At 48.7% G+C, this 21,575-nt stretch overlaps 1 protein-coding gene across 11 annotated transcripts in view; it reads right to left on the bottom strand.

Moving 5' to 3' along the window:
* The window catches only part of MTO1 (mitochondrial tRNA translation optimization 1), a 1,525,874-nt gene that overhangs the window by 258,950 nt on the left and 1,245,349 nt on the right, over window positions 1–21,575 (bottom strand). For 8 of the 11 annotated variants that reach the window (XM_069243966.1, XM_069243967.1, XM_069243964.1 and 5 more), the window contains one exon: window positions 14,840–14,958. The exons of the other annotated variants lie outside the window; for them this stretch is intronic. In XM_069243966.1, coding sequence (XP_069100067.1) covers window positions 14,840–14,958 — 119 coding nt within the window. The remainder of the gene's footprint in view (window positions 1–14,839; window positions 14,959–21,575) is intronic. 11 annotated transcript variants of the gene reach the window in all.

The following is a 21,575-nucleotide window of genomic DNA, read 5'->3' as shown; positions in this document are numbered from 1 at the left end:
CGACCCCATTGCGAGTTGCAGACGGTGTCTGAGACACCGTACTGCATAGCAATTTGCGACTTGCAAATTGCGAGTCGCAAGGACTCGCAATTTGCAAGTCGCAAATTGCTTTTTTGCTACATCTGGCCCTTACTCCCTTGACAGCACTGTTAGGAGATTTTTCCCGCCCGCTAAAAAGACAACCAATAAATATATTGATCTGGGATTGGTTCTGGCCAAGAGAGAATTACGATCCATTGGAAGGATGCTGGGGGCCCTCAAATTAAAAGATGGCAGAATGCATTGATATAATGGGCTGAGGCAGAGGGAAATATATTACATCAAGAGGCAGCACGGGGAAGAGGGTCAAGTGACACGACACGACAATGGGACACAATATTGGAAAGCCTCAAACACCCAGATGATACAATCTCAGACAGTTCACGAGTAACATCAGAATCGGACTCGGCTGAAGCCTCTACCATATTAATGCTGATTTGTAATAAACTGTGTAGGATCAGTTGTATACAAGGAAGTGCTATGACAATTGGAAATTATATTCTGTATGCTGGGAACGAAGTGGGGGGGAGGGGAGGGTGAAGGATGTAGGTTGTAGGTTGTTCTACACAGTAGATGTGTGTTTTTCACTATTTTTGCGCAAAATTAATAAAATATATATTTTTTTTTAAAGTCCCAGGACACTCTGTAGGATTGGCCTACAACAGCAAAAGAAGTTGGTCTGGTCTGGTGCTAGGAAACCTTTTTCTTGCCTCATTTTTGTAGTCTTGACTGAAGCCAAGAGAGGGAGGAAGATTTCCCTATTGACTGATGTTTGTTTGGGACAAATTAAGGGGCACACAGGACCTCTGGGCTGTAGTATTTCAAAGATTACATAGGTTTTGCCCTGTAGGGTAGCTGTGTTGGTGTCCAGGGATCTAACTACTCTGTTAGTGACTTTATGGCCTGTACAAATACTTTCCACATGTGAATCCCAATCTTGGTAGAATCTAGATTTTGTGGAGAATAGCGTACCAGTCCAAAACAGAGCTTGAACCAAAGTGTGGTGGCCACAATGTGATCTGGACCTCAGAGGATGACAAGGTAAGTCATGATGCCTAGAGCTTGAGAACCCCCTTTGACTTGCATCAGCTGAGGATCATGTATTCTGCCTGTTGATTTTGGCACAGAGGTTCTGTTTGCCTAGACTCTGAAGAAGCCTTGTTCCTCAATGCAAATTACTGACACAAGCCAAGAACCTTAACTTAAACAGAGATATTTCTACGTTTTGACACTCAGTAGGACACCATGAAAGCCATGAAGATCTATTGCCTCTATGCCAACCAAAAGTGGAAAGGCATACCTTCTTTGAGCAACCGTTCCTGGTTCAGAGTGAACCAAGACATTCCAGGAAGAATGAACCACTTCCCATTGAGCTTTAGTTGGGCTGACACCTCCTGAGAGACAATACACTGATCGAAATAGATGCCCAGAAAATACACTAGACAAACTGCTTTGGCCTTTTCAGAGGTTTTATCTTAAGAAAGGAACTTGCCTTGTTAACAAGATAGATGAGTAGAGAAAAATGGAAAAACCTGGCTTAAGGAGAAACAACTAAAGAAAACCATGCATCCAAGATTGTTGAGTGAAACCAAAAATGTTCTTCAGAGAAGAAAAGTAATATTAAGCCTAAAGAGGAAGATTTGTATTTGTGTATCCTTGCTCTATGAAGCAGAAAAAACGAACATGAAAACTTGCTGTGCAAGACATAATAAACAGTGTGTCTACAAAATCCGTTAAAGGGCAAGGACAACAGTTCTCTTTAGGTGAAAACAAAGTAACTACTGCACACTTTCTGCATTGTTTTTTGTAGGAGTTATTGCAAAAAAATGTTTCTTCTGTGCCAAATGTTAGTCAAGGGCAATTTACAACCAAAAGTAAAAATATTCATTAAACGCGTCTTACAGAATTTTTCTTAATTTACTTTTTACAATGTAAAATGTGTTTCATAATCTGTCCATCGGCAGGGCGTAGCCAGAGTTCATAAATTCAAAGAAAATCCCATGTTGGTAAAGTAATAAATCAACTGAAAAATCTATTGGCAGAATTTCCTCTGTCACTGGACTGCACAGAGAAGGAAATTTTGTTGGAGAGTTCTCCACTTAATTTACTATTTCCACCACAAACCTGAGGATAGTCTGTTGATGATTCTTCACAAGCCAATCCACTGAGTAGTCGAGGTTCTTTCCTGGCTATACCGACCCCTGCAATGTGTCCCAGACTTGGCCTCATGTTTGCACTTATACCTTTTCTGAACATCTGATCTGCCGCTATTCACTGCTGCATCTCTGGTCTTCTCAGCGTCACTGTCACTCTTTGAACTATTATTTGATAATTATAGTTCTTAGGGTTATTTCAGCCTTTTTTTAAATGAATTTTATGGCTTTGCCTTAATGAACTCTATCTTCCTTTTTAACTTCTGGGGTATGCATTATCATTGAACTATCGTGCCTAATTTTACTTAGTAAGCAACAATGGGGGTGATTCTAACCCTGGCGGTCGGTGTTAAAGCGGCGGCCAACCCGCCAACAGACTGGCGGTCAAAAAAATGGAATTCTGACCCTGGCGGGAACCGCCAACACAGACAGCCACTTTAACACTCCGACCGCCACGGCGGTACAAACAAACAGCGCGGCGGTCACCGCCAACAGCCAGGCGGCAGACAATGTACCGGCCACACTATCACAACTCACCAATCCGCCACCTTTTCCGGGGCGGGAGCACCGCCGATAAAAACACGGCGGAAACAGACTACGAACGGGAAAACGCACACCACTACGCACTCCAGGAGGAAGGAGGACAGCATGGAACCCGAATTAAACATCCTACCTGCTCTCGTCTACCTTCTCATCTACCACGAGTACGAAGTCCGGCGCAGACGACAACGGTGAGTACTGCACCTACGACACACGGGAGGGGGAGGATGAAAGGTTACGGCCACACACATATGCAACCCCCCCCCCCAACTATGTACACACCAATGCAGAGCAACAAGTCACAGTGACACCACCCAAACACCCCTGAAAAATGCTATGACATAATCAAATTTGGAATAAATATTTATGTACCAAAAAGCTCCTGAAAATTATCGTACAACCATGAAAGATATTTACAAGAAAACAAATGATATACACATCAGTGTATAACTGAAGTAACAAGTCCTGCACATCCTACGAATTCATCATGTCCGTGGGCCAACGTTTTGAGAAACAAGGGCAAAGCCCACACAGGAGACCGGAGTCCTTTGGAGAGAACACTGCAGGGGCATCAGATGTAAAAACTACAGGCACCTCAGGGGGAAGGGAAGGGGGGGGCACCACAGCCACATGAGTCCACGACGCCAGATCCACGAGGAGCCACCATGCCCACTGTACCATCCTGGGGAGTGCAAAGCCACAGTCTCTCAATGTCTCTACAGTGGGTGGGCTGCCCACTGTACCATCCTGGGGAGTGCCAAGCCACAGTCTCTCAATGTCTCTACAGTGGGTGGGCTGCCCACTGTACCATCCTGGGGAGTGCAAAGCCACAGTCCATCAGGTGGATGACAGTCTCCACTGGTCAAGGAGGAGGCATGGTGGGCACAGTGAACCATAAACAGTGCTTGAGACGGCGGTGCCCAGCAGAGCGGTGCTTGAGAAGAAGGGCCCAGCGGAGCGGTGCTTGAGATGAAGGGCCCAGCGGAGCGGTGCTTGAGATGAAGGGCCCAGCGGAGCGGTGCTTGAGACGGCGGTGCCCAGCGGAGCGGTGCTTGAGATGGCGGTGCCCAGCGGAGCGGTGCTTGAGAAGAAGTGCCCAGCGGAGCGGTGCTTGAGAAGAAGGGCCCAGCGGAGCGGTGCTTGAGATGAAGGGCCCAGCGGAGCGGTGCTTGAGATGAAGGGCCCAGCGGAGCGGTGCTTGAGATGAAGGGCCCAGCGGAGCGGTGTTTGAGACGGCGGTGCCCAGTGGAGCGGTGCTTGAGATGGCGGTGCCCAGCGGAGCGGTGCTTGAGAAGAAGGGCCAGGCGGAGCGGTGCTTGAGAAGAAGGGCCCAGCGGAGCGCTGCTTGAGAAGAAGGGCCCAGCGGAGCGCTGCTTGAGAAGAAGGGCCCAGCGGAGCGCTGCTTGAGACGGCGGTGCCCAGCGGAGCGGTGCTTGAGACGGCGGTGCCCAGCGGAGCGGTGCTTGAGATGAAGGGCCCAGCGGAGCGGTGCTTGAGACGGCGGTGCCCAGCGGAGCGGTGCTTGAGATGGCGGTGCCCAGCGGAGCGGTGCTTGAGAAGAAGGGCCCAGCGGAGCGGTGCTTGAGAAGAAGGGCCCAGCGGAGCGGTGCTTGAGATGAAGGGCCCAGCGGAGCGGTGCTTGAGATGAAGGGCCCAGCGGAGCGGTGCTTGAGACGGCGGTGCGCAGCGGAGCGGTGCTTGAGAAGAAGGGCCCAGCGGAGCGGTGCTTGAGAAGAAGGGCCCAGCGGAGCGGTCCTTGAGATGGCGGGGCCCTCTTCAGCGGTGCCTATCTTCACGGCGGGGCCCTCTTCAGCGGTGCTCTTCTGCACGGCGGGCCCTCTTCAGCGGTGCCTATCTTCACGGCGGGGCCCTGTTCAGCGGTGCTCTTCTGCACGGCGGGGCCCTGTTCAGCGGTGCTCTTCTGCGCGGCGGGCCCTGTTCAGCGGTGCTCTTCTGCACGGCGGGGCCCTCTTCAGCGGTGCCGATCTTCACGGCGGGGCCCTCTTCAGCGGTGCCTATCTTCACGGCGGGGCCCTCTTCAGCGGTGCCTATCTTCACGGCGGGGCCCTGTTCAGCGGTGCTCTTCTGCACCGCGGGCCCTCTTCAGCGGTGCCTATCTTCACGGCGGGGCCCTCTTCAGCGGTGCTCTTCTGCACGGCGGGCCCTCTTCAGCGGTGCCTATCTTCACGGCGGGGCCCTCTTCAGCGGTGCTCTTCTGCACGGCGGGCCCTCTTCAGCGGTGCCTATCTTCACGGCGGGGCCCTCTTCAGCGGTGCCTATCTTCACGGCGGGGCCCTCTTCAGCGGTGCTCTTCTGCACGGCGGGCCCTCTTCAGCGGTGCCTATCTTCACGGCGGGGCCCTCTTCAGCGGTGCCTATCTTCACGGCGGGGCCCTCTTCAGCGGTGCTCTTCTGCACGGCGGGCCCTCTTCAGCGGTGCTCTTCTGCACGGCGGGCCCTGTTCAGCGGTGCCTATCTTCACGGCGGGGCCCTGTTCAGCGGTGCTCTTCTGCACCGCGGGCCCTGTTCAGCGGTGCTCTTCTGCACCGCGGACCCTGTTCAGCGGTGCTCTTCTGCACGGCGGGCCCTGTTCAGCGGTGCTCTTCTGCACCGCGGGCCCTGTTCAGCGGTGCTCATCCAGCAGGTCAAGGGAGCCAGACCTGGCCTGGACTCCCTGCTCAGTCGCCCTCGGACCGTGACGTTTCTGGACCCTTCGGGGACGGACTCCTGGCCTCTTTAGTGTCCTTGCCTCCCCTAGATGGTGTGGCTGGTAAAGTGGCCGCACATTGCTCCTTGGGGGCAGCCCTGTCAGTCCTCGCACGGCGGCCCTTGTTTTTGCGGGTCCTCTTGCCGGGGGGGGGGGGGGGCTGGACGTGTCCTTGCTGCTGATCGATGTGTCACTGCTGGCAAAGGGTGGACTCCAGAACCCATGCACAACAGTGACACTCGAAGCTGGGCTGGTGGTGGCTGCGGTGCTCTTGGGACTCTTTGCAGATGGAGGGGGGAGCTCATCGGAGGGAAAGAGGTCAAGATTAGCCAGGAATAGCTTTTTAGGTCCAAGGTAAAGGGTAGGAGAAGTGGTGATGGGAGTGGAGGAAGAGGATGTGGTTGTAGGAGAGTCAGGTGTGCTGTCATTGGGTGAAGGTGCTGGTGCTGTAGGCTGACGCGAGGTGGATGGCTGTTGGGTGGGTGTCTGCCTGCGTTTGTGTGTCTTGGAAGAGGGGGTGACAGACACAGTGGGAGAGGACATAGGGGACGTGTAAATGGCAGTGGGGGTGGTGACTGCACGAGTGTGGACTGTACTGGAGGGTGAGGTGGTGATGGAAGCACTGGCTGATGTTGGGGTGCATGCAGGTGTGAGTGTAGACGTCACAGGGAGGGAGGAGGGAGACGAGGAGGAGGGGGACACAGAGGTGGTTGTGACTGCTGGAATGTCTGCATCTGTGTGTTGCTTGGGTGAGTGTTTGTGGGATCTGTAGTGCTTGTGTCTGGATGAGCTGCTCTTGGGTGTTGAGGTGTGTGCAGGCTGGTCTGATGGTGTGGATGGGATAGGCTGAGGAACAGGAGACAGAGACAGGCTGGAGGCAGTAAGAAGAGGGAGGCTGGAAACAGGGACAATGGCTGCCGTCAGTGCTGAGGCCAGAGCAGTGAACGCTCGTTGATGGGCAGCCTGACCCGAATGAATGCCCTCCAGGTACGCATTGCTCTGTTGCACCTCCCTTTGCACACCCTGGATGGCATTCAAAAGGGTAGTCTGCCCAACAATGAGCGTCCTCACCAGGTCAATGAGCTCCGCACTGAGGGCAGCAGGGGCAACAGGGGCAGGGGCTGAGGTGCCTGGGGCGAAGGAGACGCGCGCCTTCCTGGGCGAGCGGGCACGGAGCGTAGGCTGAGGGGCTGCTGGGAGGGCGGTGCTGATGCGCTGGGTGGCGGCTGTACCTGTAGAGGCGGGGGGCCCGGATGTTGCCGCCACCGCTAGGGAGCTCCCATCCGAGGACGTGTCTGAGTCGCTGGTGTCACCACCGGTCCCCGTTGTGGTGCTCCCCTCGCCCTCCGGATCACTGGTGCCCTCGGTGTCTGTTCCTGGGCCCACCGGGGCCTTGTGTCCTGCAGCTCCCTCGTGCTCCGATGCCAAATCTCCTCCGCCTGATGATGCTAATGCACACATGCACAAGAAGATGAAGAGAAAGTGTGGGGCGATAAAAAAGAAGACCAGGTTGAGTGCATGCAATGTCAACACCGTTGGCGAAGAGGACAGACACAGGAGCCTCATGCACTAAGCCGCGCATTCGGGGTACACTACTCAGTACTACTGACTAGGACAACAGGCCAAGAGACGTCAAACGCGCACATGGGTGATGCTGGACCATCAATGGCTGTACTTATCACCCTACAGAGGTGGGGGCCGGGGGCACAGGGCCATGCCTAAGGGAGAGGACTACACTACAGAAAGCGCCCTGGCCTAATGTCACCCACAGCCCTCCTCCCCCACCCAGACGCCTCCACTGCGCAGAAAGATAGGAGAATGTGCTGATACTCACCCCCTTGTGTCTGCTGTGATGTCTTAAAGCGCCCATCCAATTCAGGGTAGGCCACCGCCAGGATCCGGGACATCAGGGGGGTCATGGTGCGACTGGCACCCCTCCTAGGTTGGGAGGCCATCCCCAGCAGTGTTTCTGCGGTCTTCCTTGTTCCACGGCGGATGTCCTCCCACCTCTTGCGGCAGTGGGTGCCCCGTCTGTTGTGGACCCCCAAGTTCCGGACTTCCTTGGCGATGGCACGCCAAATCTCGATCTTCTGATGGGCGCTGACCTATTTGACATGTACAGGGTGGAAAGGAGGAAATCATCAATGACCTGCATGTTAGATGTGATTGCCCCCCCCCACCAACTTTGCCATATGGCACATGCTCTCATCTGTCGTGCGTTGCACTCCTCATTCGCCCCCCACCCCACCAACTTACATCCACCCCAATCCACACAGGCATAGCCCATTCCATGTGCACCCGGTGTACTCACTTGTTGGTCTGGAGGACCGTAGAGTAGCGCATACTGGGGGAGGACCCCATCCACGAGCTTCTCCAACTCTTCAGACGTGAAGGCAGGGGCCCTTTCCCCAGTCGCAGCAGCCATAGTCACTTCCAGACCGAGGTCACAGCAGCACTTGCAGTATAGGTCCTCTCCTGTGGATGATCAGGTCTCGAGTGATCAATCAGCTAGGAAATGGCGGTCACGCCCGCGGCGGTGCGTACCGCGACCGCCGGCGCACATCGTCATTGGCTCCTGAAACCCGTAGGGTTCAATGTTAACCAATGCGGCTTTGCGCCGCGGTCTTCGACCGCCTACCGCCACGGTGTGCCCCGCCAGCGCATTGACCTCACATCCCATTGTCCCACTTCACAGGTCAGGCAGCCACCATTTCAAGGGCCTACATGGCTTAATTTTGACTGCGACACACAGGCCTAGGCCTTGCATTGCCACACATACACGCCTTTCAACCCATTGCCATTCTTTAATTGTGCAAGCTGTCTGTACGTACCTGTGGTTTGCCTGACTCTGTGCTCCATGTTGTCCTTCCTAGGCACCGTCCGCTGGGACTTGCGAGGAGAAGGACGAATCCTCGCGTGTACCGACCGCTGGTGGACCTGTCGACAATGGAAGAACGCCATATAATACTTCGATACAGACTTGACCGTGCCACTATCCATGAACTGTGTGCCCAGCTGGAGCCAGCCCTGATGTCCCCCATCCGCCAACCCATAGGGATTCCCCCTCTGGTGCAGGTTTTGTCAGTCCTCCATTTTTTGGCAAGTGGGTCATTCCAGACAACAGTGGCCATGTCATCTGGAATGTCTCAGCCTATGTTTTCAAAGATTTTGAGCTGAGTGTTGTCTGCCCTGATGAAACTCATGCGGAGCTACATCATTTTCCCAGAGGAGGGTGACTTGCCTACAGTGAAGGGTGATTTCTATGCCCTTGGACATATCCCCAACATCATTGGTGCCATTGATGGGACCCATGTGGCTTTGGTACCCCCAAAAGACGATGAGCAGGTGTACAGAAACAGAAAAAGTTATCATTCGATGAATGTCCAGGAGGTCTGTTTGGCTGACCAGTACATCTCCCATGTAAATGCCAAGTTCCCAGGGTCAGTGCATGACGCGTATGTTATGCGAAATAGCAGCATCCCCTATGTGATGGAGCAGCTACAGAGACAACGTGTGTGGCTAATAGGTGACTCTGGTTACCCCAACCTGCCTTGGCTACTGACCCCAGTGAGGAATCCCCGGACCAGGGCAGAGGAACGGTACAATGAGGCCCATGGGCGAACTAGGAGGATCATCGAAAGGACCTTTGGCCTCCTGAAGGCCAGGTTTAGGTGCCTGCATATGACAGGGGGATCCCTGATGTACTCACCAAAGAAGGTGTGCCATATCATCGTGGCCTGCTGTATGCTTCACAATCTGGCATTGCGACGTCAGGTTCCTTTCCTGCAGGAGGATGGTGCAGATGGTGGTGTTGAAGCAGCTGTGGCGCCTGCGGAGAGTGAAAAGGAGGAAGACTCAGAGGACGACACAGACAACAGGGACAGAGTAATAGAACAGTATTTCCAGTAGCACACAGGTAATAATCACCCATGCCATTTTACATTTCCTGAAAGCCTCCTGCATCTCAACTTTGTCGATTTCCCCCCAGAACTATAAACATGATGTTTGATTTTCCCTTCCCTTTTCTGTGTTGTATGAGCCACTGCGTGACCTCGGCTTGGTTGGCCCATGGACTAATGCTAAGTTACCTCGGTATGTGTAATTCACAATGTTAAAAATACGTAATTGATATGTAATGTGTCATACATTTGTAAATAAGACAGGCTGAGTCCTGATTGATTTCAGTGCAATGTGTGATTTATTATTAGTGCATAGATATTGGTACATGATAGTGAAACAGTGATGGGTGGGGGTGGAGTAATGTCCATGGCAGAGTCCAGTTCTCAGTCTCACAGGTGCATTGTCCATATGCCTGTGGCAGGATGGAGCAGGGGCAGTTCAAGGTTTGACAGGGTGGCAATGTTGAACAGTGGTAGGACTTCAGGGGGTATGTGATGCTGGCGGGGGTCTTGACATCCTACTCTGTCGTTTTTTTTTATCTCAGGCTCCTTTTGCGGGGTGGTTGTTGTTCAGCAGGAGGTGGGGTTCTGGTGGGCTGTCGTTGTGGTGGGGCCTCCTGTCCACTAGCGCCGGCGGAGGTGGTAGGCTGTTCCTGTTCCTGGCTAGTGACAGGGGCCCTGTGTGATGCCACATGGTCCCGAAACGTGTCCTCTATACGGTTCAGGGCCTGGACTATGCTCCCCATAGCGGTTGAGATGTTGGTGAGTTGGTCGCTGAACCCCATGTAGCGTTGCTCCTGCTGTGCCTGGATCTCCTGGAACCTGGCCAGTACCGTCGCCATCGTCTCTTGTGAGTGGTGGTAGGCTGCCATGATGGTGGTGAGGGCCTCTTGGAGAGTGGGTTCCCTGGGCCTCTCCTCCCCCCCCTGTCGCACAGCAGCCCTCCGAGTTGCCCTGTTTCCCTGGGCCTCTGTCCCCTGGACGGTGTGCCCACTCCCACTGCCCCCAGGTCCCTGTTGTTGTTGGGTTGGTGGGTTACCCTGGGGGCCCTGTAGTGGTAGACACACCGCTGCATGACCTGTCCTAGAGACAGAGGCATGGGCCCGCTGGGTGGGAGCTGTGCTGTTGTTCCCAGAGGGGGTTGGGTCTGCAGTGGCCTGTGTCTGGGTGAGGGGAACCGACTGCCCAGAGGTCCCCGATGGTCCGGGCTGGTCATCAGGGTCCAGGTCGACAGAGCTGCTGTCATCACTAGGGGCCTGTTCCGGGGGTGGGATGGACATTTCTGGTCCCTCCTGACCGGTGTGTTGTCGTTCGGGTCCTGCATGGGGTAAGAGGGTATGGTTATTGTTTCTGTGTGTGCATTAGCTTGCGTTTTATGGGTGCCCTTGTCCCCCAGTGCTGGCATTCCCTTGGGGGAGGTGTTGTGAGGGTGTTTTGTGGGGGGGGGGATGGGTATGTGCAGTGGTCATGCTTAGGTGATGGGTGTCCATAGTTTGGGGATGGCATGCAGGGGTTGGTGTTGGGTGGGTTGTGCTGGAGAGACATTCTCAGGGAGGATGTGTGCTGGGGGGTTGGGGGTGAGGGTGGGGGTTAGCATGCTGGGGGGGGGGGGGTGAAGTGGTTGGCCTTGTACTTACCAGAGTCCATTCCTCCGTGTACTCCAGCTAGGCCATCAGGATGCAGGATGTTTAGTACCTCTTGCTCCCATGCTGTGAATTCGGGTGGAGTGGGTGGGGGTCCCCCGCCAGTCTTCTGCACTGCGATGTTGTGTCGCGAGACCATCGATCGCACCTTCCCCCGTAGGTCGTTCCATCGTTTGCGGATGTCGTCCCTATTTCTGGGATGCTGTCCCACCGCGTTGACCCTGTCCACGATCCGCTGCCAGAGCTCCGCCTTCCTTGCTATGGTGGTGTGCTGAACCTGTGAGCCGAAGAGCTGGGGTTCCACTCTTATGATTTCCTCCACCATGACCCGGAGTTCTTGGTCCGAAAAGCGTGGGTGCCTTTGTGGTGCCATGGGGTGGTGTGTATGAGGTGTGGGGTGGTGTATGTGATGATGTGTGTGTTGGTGTGTGGTGCTTTGTGCTTCTATGTGGTGTGCCTCTGTGTGTCTGGCTATCTATTCTCTGATGTGTCTCTCTCTCCTTCGTCTCTGGTTTTTGTTGGTAGGGGTTTGTGGGTGATGTGGGTGTGTGTTTTATATGGTATTGGATGTGTGGGAGTGGTGTGTGTATGTGTTTCAGGTGTGTGCCTTTCAAATTGTCCAATGTGGTAGGGGTTTGTAAAGGTGTGTGTATTTTGACCGCGGCGGTGTGTACCGCCAATGGAATACCGCGGTTGAATGACCGCCGCGTGGATTTGCGGGTCATAATGGGATGGGCGTATTTCTGTTGGCGTGGCGGTGGAGGTTTGGTCTTCTCCAGTTTACCGCTGGCTGCTGATGTGGCGGACTGCAGTGGAGGGCGGATTTTTGGAGGTTGTGGAGTTGTGGGTCAGAATGTCCGTGGCGGCTGACCGCGGCGGTATTGTGGCGGCCTTCTGACCGGCGGTAAGCGGCTTTTACCGCCGAGGTCAGAATGACCCCCAATGTGTCTTTAATCTTCAGAAGTGCCCCCAAGTGTGAATCTGTCAATTGCTGGCCGTCAAGTCCCTGGATGTCACTAGTTGTACCAATGTGCCCACCTGTTTTTAGGTCCCGGGCAGTCAGTTTGTAGGTTGCAGCACACCAGACAGCTCAGCTGTCTGGTGTTCTAAAGACATCTTGGAAACTTTCAGAAAGCGCTGACCTAGGAATGCACTCTGCTCGTTGATTACCATTGGCTTTGTAACTCACATTTTTTGCCTTTCCATTTGCTGGCTTTATTTGCTTTAGGCTCTCCAGGTTCAGTCTGTCTCACCAGTTGCCTCAAACATGTTTTCTGTATTCTTCCACAAACTCTCTTTCAGCTAAAAGGCTTTTATCTCTTATTCTTTCCATTCATAGACCGAGGTCAAATGTCAGGCGAAATCTTCCAAAGGTGCTTGTTTACTTTTCTTTCTCTGACTTCAAAGTGAGGGGATTTATCCAACAATCTTACTGGATACTGAGGATAAGAAAGAGTTTTTTCTAGCACAGAACAACATTTAGCTAAACTGTATAAGTATTTCAGAATATATCAGAATTATAAACACACAAATGAGGCATGTTTTTTGTTATTTCTGAAGTGCAGTAGAAACAAATACTTAAATATGATAAAACAAATCATATAAACTAGGTGATGCAATTTCCACAGATTTGCATCTGTGCATTGTATAGGTTTATTAATAAAACTAACTCTGTGCAAATATAATTGTCATTTCAATTGAAAATGTGTTGTCTGTAATGGCAGTATGCTACCATACTATGAATATGCCACTTTACACCACTCCACTATACCCTGCACCACTCCACGCCACTGCCCTCTGCACCACTCCACTCTATGCCGCTATACTCTATGCCAATGAGCTATTTGCCATTTACTCTACACCACTGTACGCTACACCACTCCAGTCTAGGCCAAACCAATCTACTCTGCACAACTCCACTCTACACCACTGTACCCTATGTCAATACACTCTATGCCTCTGCACTCTACACAAATCTACTGTAGGTGACTTTAATCTACTCTCCACCACTGCACTCTACATCACTTTACTCTACACCATTACACTCTATGCCACTCTACGCAGCTGCACTCTGCCCTGTACCACTCCACGCCACTTCACTCTACTCTGAATCAATCTATTCTACGCCACTGCACTCTACTCCTCTCTGCCCCATTTCACTCTATGCCACTCTACACAACTGCATTCTATGCCACTGCACCATACTCTGCATCACTGTACTCTACGCCACTTTACACCATTGCACTCTGATACTCCACTCTGCATCACTGCACTTTCCACACTGAACTCTATGCAGCTCAACTCTGCACTACTCCACCTTATGGCACTATACACTGCTCCACTCAATGCTACTCTGCTCCACTCAACTCTACTCTACACTTTTCACCACTGCACTCAATGCCACTCAATTCTATTCTGCGCCACTGCCCTCTGCTTCACTCAACTCTACGCCGCTCCACCCCAATCCATTCTGTGCCACTCCACTCTACTATGCACCACTCTAATCTATGCCACTGCTTTCTTTCCATTGTATGCCACTCTGAGCGACTCCACACTACGCCACTCCAATACACAGCCCTCTCTGCTACTCCATTCTACAACACTTTACTCTTTGCACTTCCACTCTACTCTGCTTTATGCCACTTACTTTAAACCATGCTAAACAGCAGCCACACAGCTGAACAACATGGATAAAACACAATGGCAAAGCCAATAGCTCTTGCGTAGACATACATTATGAACCACTTCAACAATGTAAAAAATATAACTGATGTGGCCTTTTGTCACTGGCTCTGCTAAACTTCCTGATGAAAAATCTCAATTGCTTTTTCCGGAAACAAGAGTGTTTTCGGAAAATTCCTGAAGGCCATGTGGTTGATATTTGCTCACTGTTCCAAATGATGCCTATTCCAAAACATGGGGCCTGGGCAGAAAAATATCTACTTATTATTATTTCTAGTGCTGTTAAAGAACAAGTTGTCATATCTATTCCATAGAATGGAAATGTGTCATTTAAGAATTGTGGCTCTTATCTGTCGAAGTGATGGCACAAAATGGAAAAAGACATTTGCATCATTCTTTAGCTCAATCGGAGCTTTTAGTGTGCTAAAAACCTTTCAAGATAATCAGCATTGTTTGGGGGAAACATACGCTGGGTACTCACAAGTACAGACTAATATCATCATCATGCCAAGACCAACAAGTTTATGCGTAGGTTCCGTTCTAAAAGAAAACTTGTAATTACGATGGCAGAATCCAGTTTTCATTGAAAAAACTATCTTGCAAATATACCGCTTTAAACGATAGCAACTTCGAGAGGTTTTAAAAACACGGGGGTGGGCATGGCAGCAAGGATGGCCAACACTACTGAAATAAAGCATTAACTAGCAGCATTTTAGTTGTCGATCGGTCTAGTTTGACCATAATGTGACTGGTTATTAAATTTATAATCTGCAAACGTGTAGCTAACAAAGATCAGTGTGTTGTGCAAAGCAACTTGTAAATGATGTGGTGCTTTTAACACAAACGTACAGGCTGAAGTCAAGAGGAGGAAGGTGTACTTGAAATACGGACTAAAACAGAACCCTGCGGGACTCTGATGTGTCCTTGTAATTGTTAGTGTGACTATTTATCCCTCGGGTTACTGGACAGTCCATCTCTGTGCAGTGTGTGTGGTTTCATCATCTCTTAGCATGCTCATGAGTTTATCTGTACTCGGTATCTGTAGTGAGGCTATTAAGTTTCCCGTCTCTTTGATTTTAGACTATAATTTTGGACCTTGCCAGCAACTAGGTCTGTTCCTGGGGTCTCTGATTTCAAGGGGCTTTTCATTCTATAGCCTTAAGGTTTCTGACTGTACCTTCAATTTTGAGCCGCTCGGATACTTTTTCAGATTCGGAGAATTTCTTCAAGGATTCTGGAAATATCTGTGTAAGTTTTTCTAAGTTGATATTTTGATATCTCAGCATTTCTAGAGCACTGCAGAAACAAAAAGATAGACGTTAGATACAACTAGGTGTGAGGGGCCAGTACTCCCCCATGAGGGGCCAGAAATCCCCAATGAAAGGCCTGAGAAGCCCTGGTATAGAGTGGACCGTCAATTCAGAATTCGGGACATGAGAGCTAAGAAGGCAAGGGACGAGAATTCTTATTCAAATATAAAATGTATTAATTAGTTACTAAAAATCACCACAATCATCCAATTGTCATACATTTAAAACACGCAAACATGCATTTTTAAAAATGAGAACATATTATACAACACAACCTTCAACGATCAAACCATTACAGTATATTCTGTTGGCCAACAAGTACATTAAACAACAGTTTGACCAATTACATTAAAATTAGCAATGATAAAATATATTCTTAATAAAGTATGTCGAGGACTCGCTGCGTTAAGAACAATCAAATGCATTGGTAAACATGCTGGCATTTGTAATAAAGGGCATTGGTTTTAGCAACAGACGCTACCTTAACTGAATGAACGACCCTTGCTGGATCGATTAAATAGAAGGCAAGTCTAGCAACGTCATATACACTAAAGTGCATCGGAATTAACGCCAGAGGGCTGCGAGTCTGTGGAACTTAATAGTCATCTACTGGAGCCAACTGGACAACAGTACCCAGCTTCATCAGTAAAAGTGCTTTAGAAAAGTGCCTGCCAGTGATAAATGAACATCCAACCCTTGCTGGACCGATGGCTTACAAGGCAAGACTGGTGCGTCATGTAAAGTGCATTATTTTTCACCCCAGAGGGCAGTACATCTAACAAGGCTAATTGGACATCTATCAGAGCTTACTGGAGTTCAGTCCTCTGCTGGATCAATATAGTGCAGTGGTTCCCAACCTGTGGTCCGGGGACCCCTGGGGGTCCGCGAAGCCTTCTCAGGGGGTCCGCAACTGCTTAGAAAATTAAAAAATATTAATAAATATTGACAAATTAGGTCCCAAACTTCCAGTAATGACTCAGTGGGGGGGTCCCCGGATTCCAATGATGATTCAGTGGGGGTCCCTGGGTTCCATTAGTGATAAAGTGGGGGTCCACAGAAGTCAAAAGGTTGGGAACCACTGATATAGTGCATTAGAAAGGCGCCGTGGTTTTTAGAGGCTACCAGAGCTAAATGGACATCTAACTCTCACTAGATCAGTGCAATACAAGACAAGGACTACAGCATTACGTACAATAAAGTTCATCGATTTGAACACCATAAGGCTGCGTGTTTATCAGTGCTAATTGAACAATACCAGGACAAGTGGGTTAATACCAAATAAATAAGACAACAATATGAACAAAAAAATTCCTTAGTGTGACAACGGTGGGGTACAGTTCTTCCCAGGCAGATTAATCATGACCCTCATTTTATAAGGAGTGCAAATGTTAAAGTGCAAGGAATGTAGTATCATAGCTCATTGATCAGCAGGCTAAAGGGCGGCCAGATAGTGTTGTGTGGTTATTTTAGCATTTTGTATGGGCACACTTATTTTAGGGCCTGAGGCTTATGCCCTTTCACCTAGGTGTATGTCATTTTATTATTTTATCAGAAGCTTCATTTTAGCTGTGCTGTTTTTATCATTTTTATCAGCTGCCCTTCCATGCAGAATCTATTAGTTCTTTGCTCGACATTTCATTTTGTGCTCAGCCCAAGGCTGAACAAAGCTGTACATAATAATTTACAGAGTATTGTTGGCCCAAGAGTATATTGTCTAACCTACAGAGAACAGACATTATATCACGTCAGGCCAGTTCTCAGAACAACAATATGTTTTATTATAAAACAGACTGCCCCCAACCAGGTAAGCAGGGAACATTCCAGCCAGCCAGCCAGCCAGCCATCCTATGCTGTATCATGTCATCGCATTGCTGCTAGACTCAGTCCTCATCACTCCAAACACCTGGGAGGACTGCCAGCAGACCAACAGGAAACGCCCCTGCTCATTATCCAGGTATGGTGGTTGGTCTTCTTTAAAGAGACCAAGTACGGGTAGATTAGGACTAGCAATGCTATTGCTTTCATGTAGATTTTTAATAGTGCAGATAGGAATTTTGGATTCACTAGTGTGACATAATATTGGGACTTTTTATCTGTTTTTCGTCACAATGATAACAGTGTTGTGTTTTATTGTCCTAATAATTGCAATTCATGCCTCATTACGGAGAACACAGTTGCTTTACTAAAATGTATTGAATCAAACCCTGCTTCTGTTTCTCTTGTGCATGTATGAGACTTTTGTAACTGAGAGAAAAGGGTAAGATCTGATCCATCACAAATTCCCCGAGAAGTTATACAGTGTCATGCCTCAGTCTGCCACAAATCACATTTACTTTTGGGTTTTGGAGGTGCTGCTAGCTAGCCGAAAGGGTTAGGCCGACAGCTGCCAGATGGTGTGGAATAAGACAAAGTCCCCCGAGCACAGTGGTGCTGCCGCCCGAATCCAGGAGTCTCGCCCCCATAACGAGAGTCCTACAACAATAGGAGTGTGTCTAATATCGAGTACTGCAGTGTATTAACTATCCTCTCCAAGAATTCTTCAACCTGGCCAGTAGCGGTAGGCCAGTACATTGGAAGCAGGCTGACATTGCTGCCTCCAAAGTCCTTATTCTAAGCCGGATGAAACATGGGCATAGAAATTGTCTTCTAAAAGTCATTATGAACGAACATATACAGATAATATGATAAAGAGACTTGGGGTACTGCCCAACTCCTCTACAATTCATGCAATACTGTGAGAATCACCACAATGTTGTGTTAAGGGGTGTAAGTAGAAACCTGAATAGAATACATTTAGCTCATAATGATTGCTTCATGTGCATAGCAAGGTAAGGCTGTGGTTACATCTCTGGAATGATGGCAAAAGAAGGTCAGCTCTGTCTAGTTTTTTTATTAAATGACATTTTTACTGTAAGAATAGGCTCTGGACACTCGCTTTACTTGTAGTTTGAACTGCCCATAATCTGTCTGTCCCAGAATTTATTTAGCTGCAGTTCTCCTAACAAAGTTTTCAAATTTAGGATATCAGTGTCTCTGTGAATTTTAGAATTGTCTTAATGCTCTTTCCAGATGCATTCGTTCAAGGATCCATTTGGTGAATTTCTCAAACAGTATCAATCATGAATTTACACCAAGTGGAGGTGCAGTTTTGTGCCCCAAGTTGGAGCAACATAAGTGATCGCTGGTACCAGCTTGGCTTAAAAAATCTGCAGCACACTCGTTAAAGTGGGGCTGTGCAGCATATTTCTAACCTCAATTGATGCTGCAGAAACTGTGCCCAGCTTTTCATTGCTTTCAGTTGATTTTTAAACGTGAGTTTTGTGTCAATCCAAATTCCAAAATTATAAGCTTGTGTCCTCAAAATCTCTTAGTCTCCCAGATGCTAAAGTTAGATTTACAGAACAACATTTAATTATCATTGTATTTGTCATATTTAATTTCAAGCCATTTGCTGAGTTATACTTTAGAAAAACACCTAGATCCCTTTGTAGCATAATTTTGGTTACACCTAGATACTGCAGTATAGTCAATATACTAAAGCAATGGAAGATGTTGTCTTCCCAGTTTTGTGGAAAAACTCGGATCTAGGAGCACTTGTTTTAGTTCAGCCATGTACAGACTGAAAAGAACTGGCACCAGGACACAGTCCTGTTTCAGGGCCGGATTATTACTTGTTTTTTGGACAGAGCAGATCCACCGCCAAGTTCTTATTCTGACCCAAGTAACCATATACAGGATTTGGATCACAGTAAACAGGGTTTCTGGTATTTTCCAGTCATTCTGCTTCTGCCAAAGAGTACTCTGATTGACTTTATCGAACTCCACCCTATAGTTTAGGAAATCAATGCCAAATGATGACTTCTGGGCAATTAAGTCATAAGCACTGAATAGTCCCGCCTTTGTGCGGGGACCATGGAGCACTTTGTTCACAATACATCATCTTGAGTCTAGATGTTTGCCTTTTATCCGGAAGGCCTGCAGAGTCATGAAAAAAAAAAAAAGATTATGGAGCCTACAGGAATAGGCTACAGTGGCCCAATTCTTTATCTTGGAGTTAAAAAAGGGGTCAGGAGAATTGTATATACCTATAATTTCATGATGTTTTGGTAATACAGCATAAATCTCTTTCACAAACCCTTTTTAAATTGAGTATAGAGATGAAGGAGAGCAGGACACTGTTGCCCTATAGGCTGTCATTATAAGAGTTAAAAATAGAGGCTGTGCCTTTAAGAACCTAGGGACTAGCAGTATCCCATCATGCTCAGCAGGTAACAGTTGCTTCAGTTCTTTCTGAGGCGATGCATGAATGATTGATATCTCTCTCTCTCTCTCTCTCTATATATATATATATATATATATATATATATATATATATATATATATATAAATAAGTGACTCAAACAGATGATCTCACCAAAGAACAAAAATCTATTTGTACTACAAATTGTGGAGAAGTGTGGCTCAATGGTTAGAGCGGCAGACCCTGATGTAGAAATCTGGCCCGAGACCAGTGTTCAATTTCCACCTCGGCGGGTCTTGGGCTCAATTTCCTCGGACCTGATAATTCTCGCATCAGTGCCTAATCTAATTCATGGGTCCCACTCTGTAACTCTGGGCAATAGCTTGCTTATTCTCCACAACGGCCCCAACAGCGCTGGGATGCCTGGCTTCACCTTGGAGGTTGCCCAGGAGTGGGCACCTCACAGGGAAAAGCCAGGAGGGGTTCCACAGCGGTATGCGTACAGTGCCTTGAGACCCTAATGGGTGAGTAGTGCGCTATACAAGTACGAAGTTTTAGTTTACAAAGTTTCAGCTTCCGCCTTCCTCAGGTGGTACAAGCTGGTTTGCTCAGTGGCTGCACAGCTGACTCTGCTGGATTTTCAAAAAGCATCATGAGTGAAGATTCCAATTGGAATGTGCCATCAATAAGCAATGCAGTACTGAGAACTATTCAGATATGCAGAAATCAAGCGGTATTGTCAGTGATGTCCAGTACAACTGGATGCAGTGATTTTAAACGGTACATCCAGAAGTTTTCTCTCATGAAATATATATAGATATATATATTTTTCCCCATGGTTACCTCTGTCCAGTCCGCTGGGGAGGATGGAGGGTTGCTTATGACTTCAATTGGGATTCCCCTATGAGAGAACTGGAGTTACAGGTAAGAAACTATTCCTTCTTTCATGGGGGATCTCCAGTGATAGTAAGATGCACTGAATAGAATAGCAAGCACATCCCCAGTAAGAGCGGTGGCAAAGACAGAGGAAAGAAGAAAAGGAACCAGCTAGGCAAATAGATTTCTGAGGGAGGCCTGTCATACTTGAGCATCTACCCTAGCATTAGAATCCAGGCAGTAGTGCTTGGTGAATGTGTGAACAGACTTCAATGTTGCTGATTTGCAAATATCTGCAAAAGGAATGTGCCTCATGAAGGCAGTGGCAGCCGTTTTACCCCCATTGCAGTGTCTTAGGCCTAGCTGATAGTGTCATTTTAGCTTTTTGATAGCATAACATGATGCAGGACACAATCCATCTAGAAATTGACTGTTTGGACGTGGCTAGCCCTGTACAGACCGGGCCATAATTGATAAATAGTTGGTCCAATTTGTGGATGTCTTGTGTTTTATCTTGATAAAACTTTAAGATGCTCCTCACATGTAGAGAATAAAGTGTTCTCTCAGCCGAAGTAGGGAAATTCTGAAAGAATGTTGGTAATGAAATAGTTTGATTAACAGGGAAATCCGAAATAACCTTTTGGAGGAATTTCAGGTGAGTCTTCATGACCACTTTGTTACAGTGAAATACTGTTTATGGTTCATAAGAACATAGTGCTTGAATTTCGCTAACCCTGTGGGCTGGTGTGATTGCCACAAGGAAAGCTGTTTTCCAAGAGAGATGCTGCAGGAATGCCTTATGAATGGGCTCGAAACGATCCTGTATGAGTCGTGAAAGGGCGGCTAACTGGAAGGAAAACCTTATTTAACCCTTCTTAAAAAAAAATCCTTGACTACAGGGATTCTGAAAAGAGAGGTTTGTGAAGGACATTTTCTGAAGGCACTAATGGCTGCCAACTGAACCTTTATGGGAGAGAATTGTAAACAAGTTTTTGCCAGATGCCGTAAGTATGGAAGAATGATATCTGCTTGGCAAGTTGTAGGGCCCACGTTCTTGGAGGAACACCAAATGCAAAATCTTTTTCACTTGAAGGAATATGCAGACAGGGTGGAAGGCCGCTCAGCCTCCTTGAGGACCTCCATGTAGTCTTTGTGGCAAGTTCAAATGTCCTTACCGCACTAGCTCAGGAGCCACGCAGCCAAATTCAAGGAGGCGAGATTGGAGTGAAGCATCTGGCCTCTGAACTTTGTTAGCAGGTCTGGTCTGCATGGCAGCTTGAGATGTGGATGCTGTGACCTGTGAAAGAGGTCCGTGAACCACCATTGAAGTGGCCACTCCAGAGCGATGACGATCATTTTGTCTCTCAAGTTGGACAGCTTGATGAGGTCTGACAGGATCACAGGTATCAGTGGAAAGGCATAAAGAAATTCACCAGACCTGTCGATCCATAGGGCATTCCCCAGTGGCAAACAAGTTGATGTTTGGA

The sequence above is a fragment of the Pleurodeles waltl genome, chromosome 7, assembly GCF_031143425.1.
Source record: "Pleurodeles waltl isolate 20211129_DDA chromosome 7, aPleWal1.hap1.20221129, whole genome shotgun sequence".
Taxonomy (NCBI): Eukaryota; Metazoa; Chordata; class Amphibia; order Caudata; family Salamandridae; genus Pleurodeles; species Pleurodeles waltl.
The sequence above is the reverse complement of the archived record's forward strand: the minus strand, read 5'-3'. Positions and strand labels throughout refer to the sequence as shown.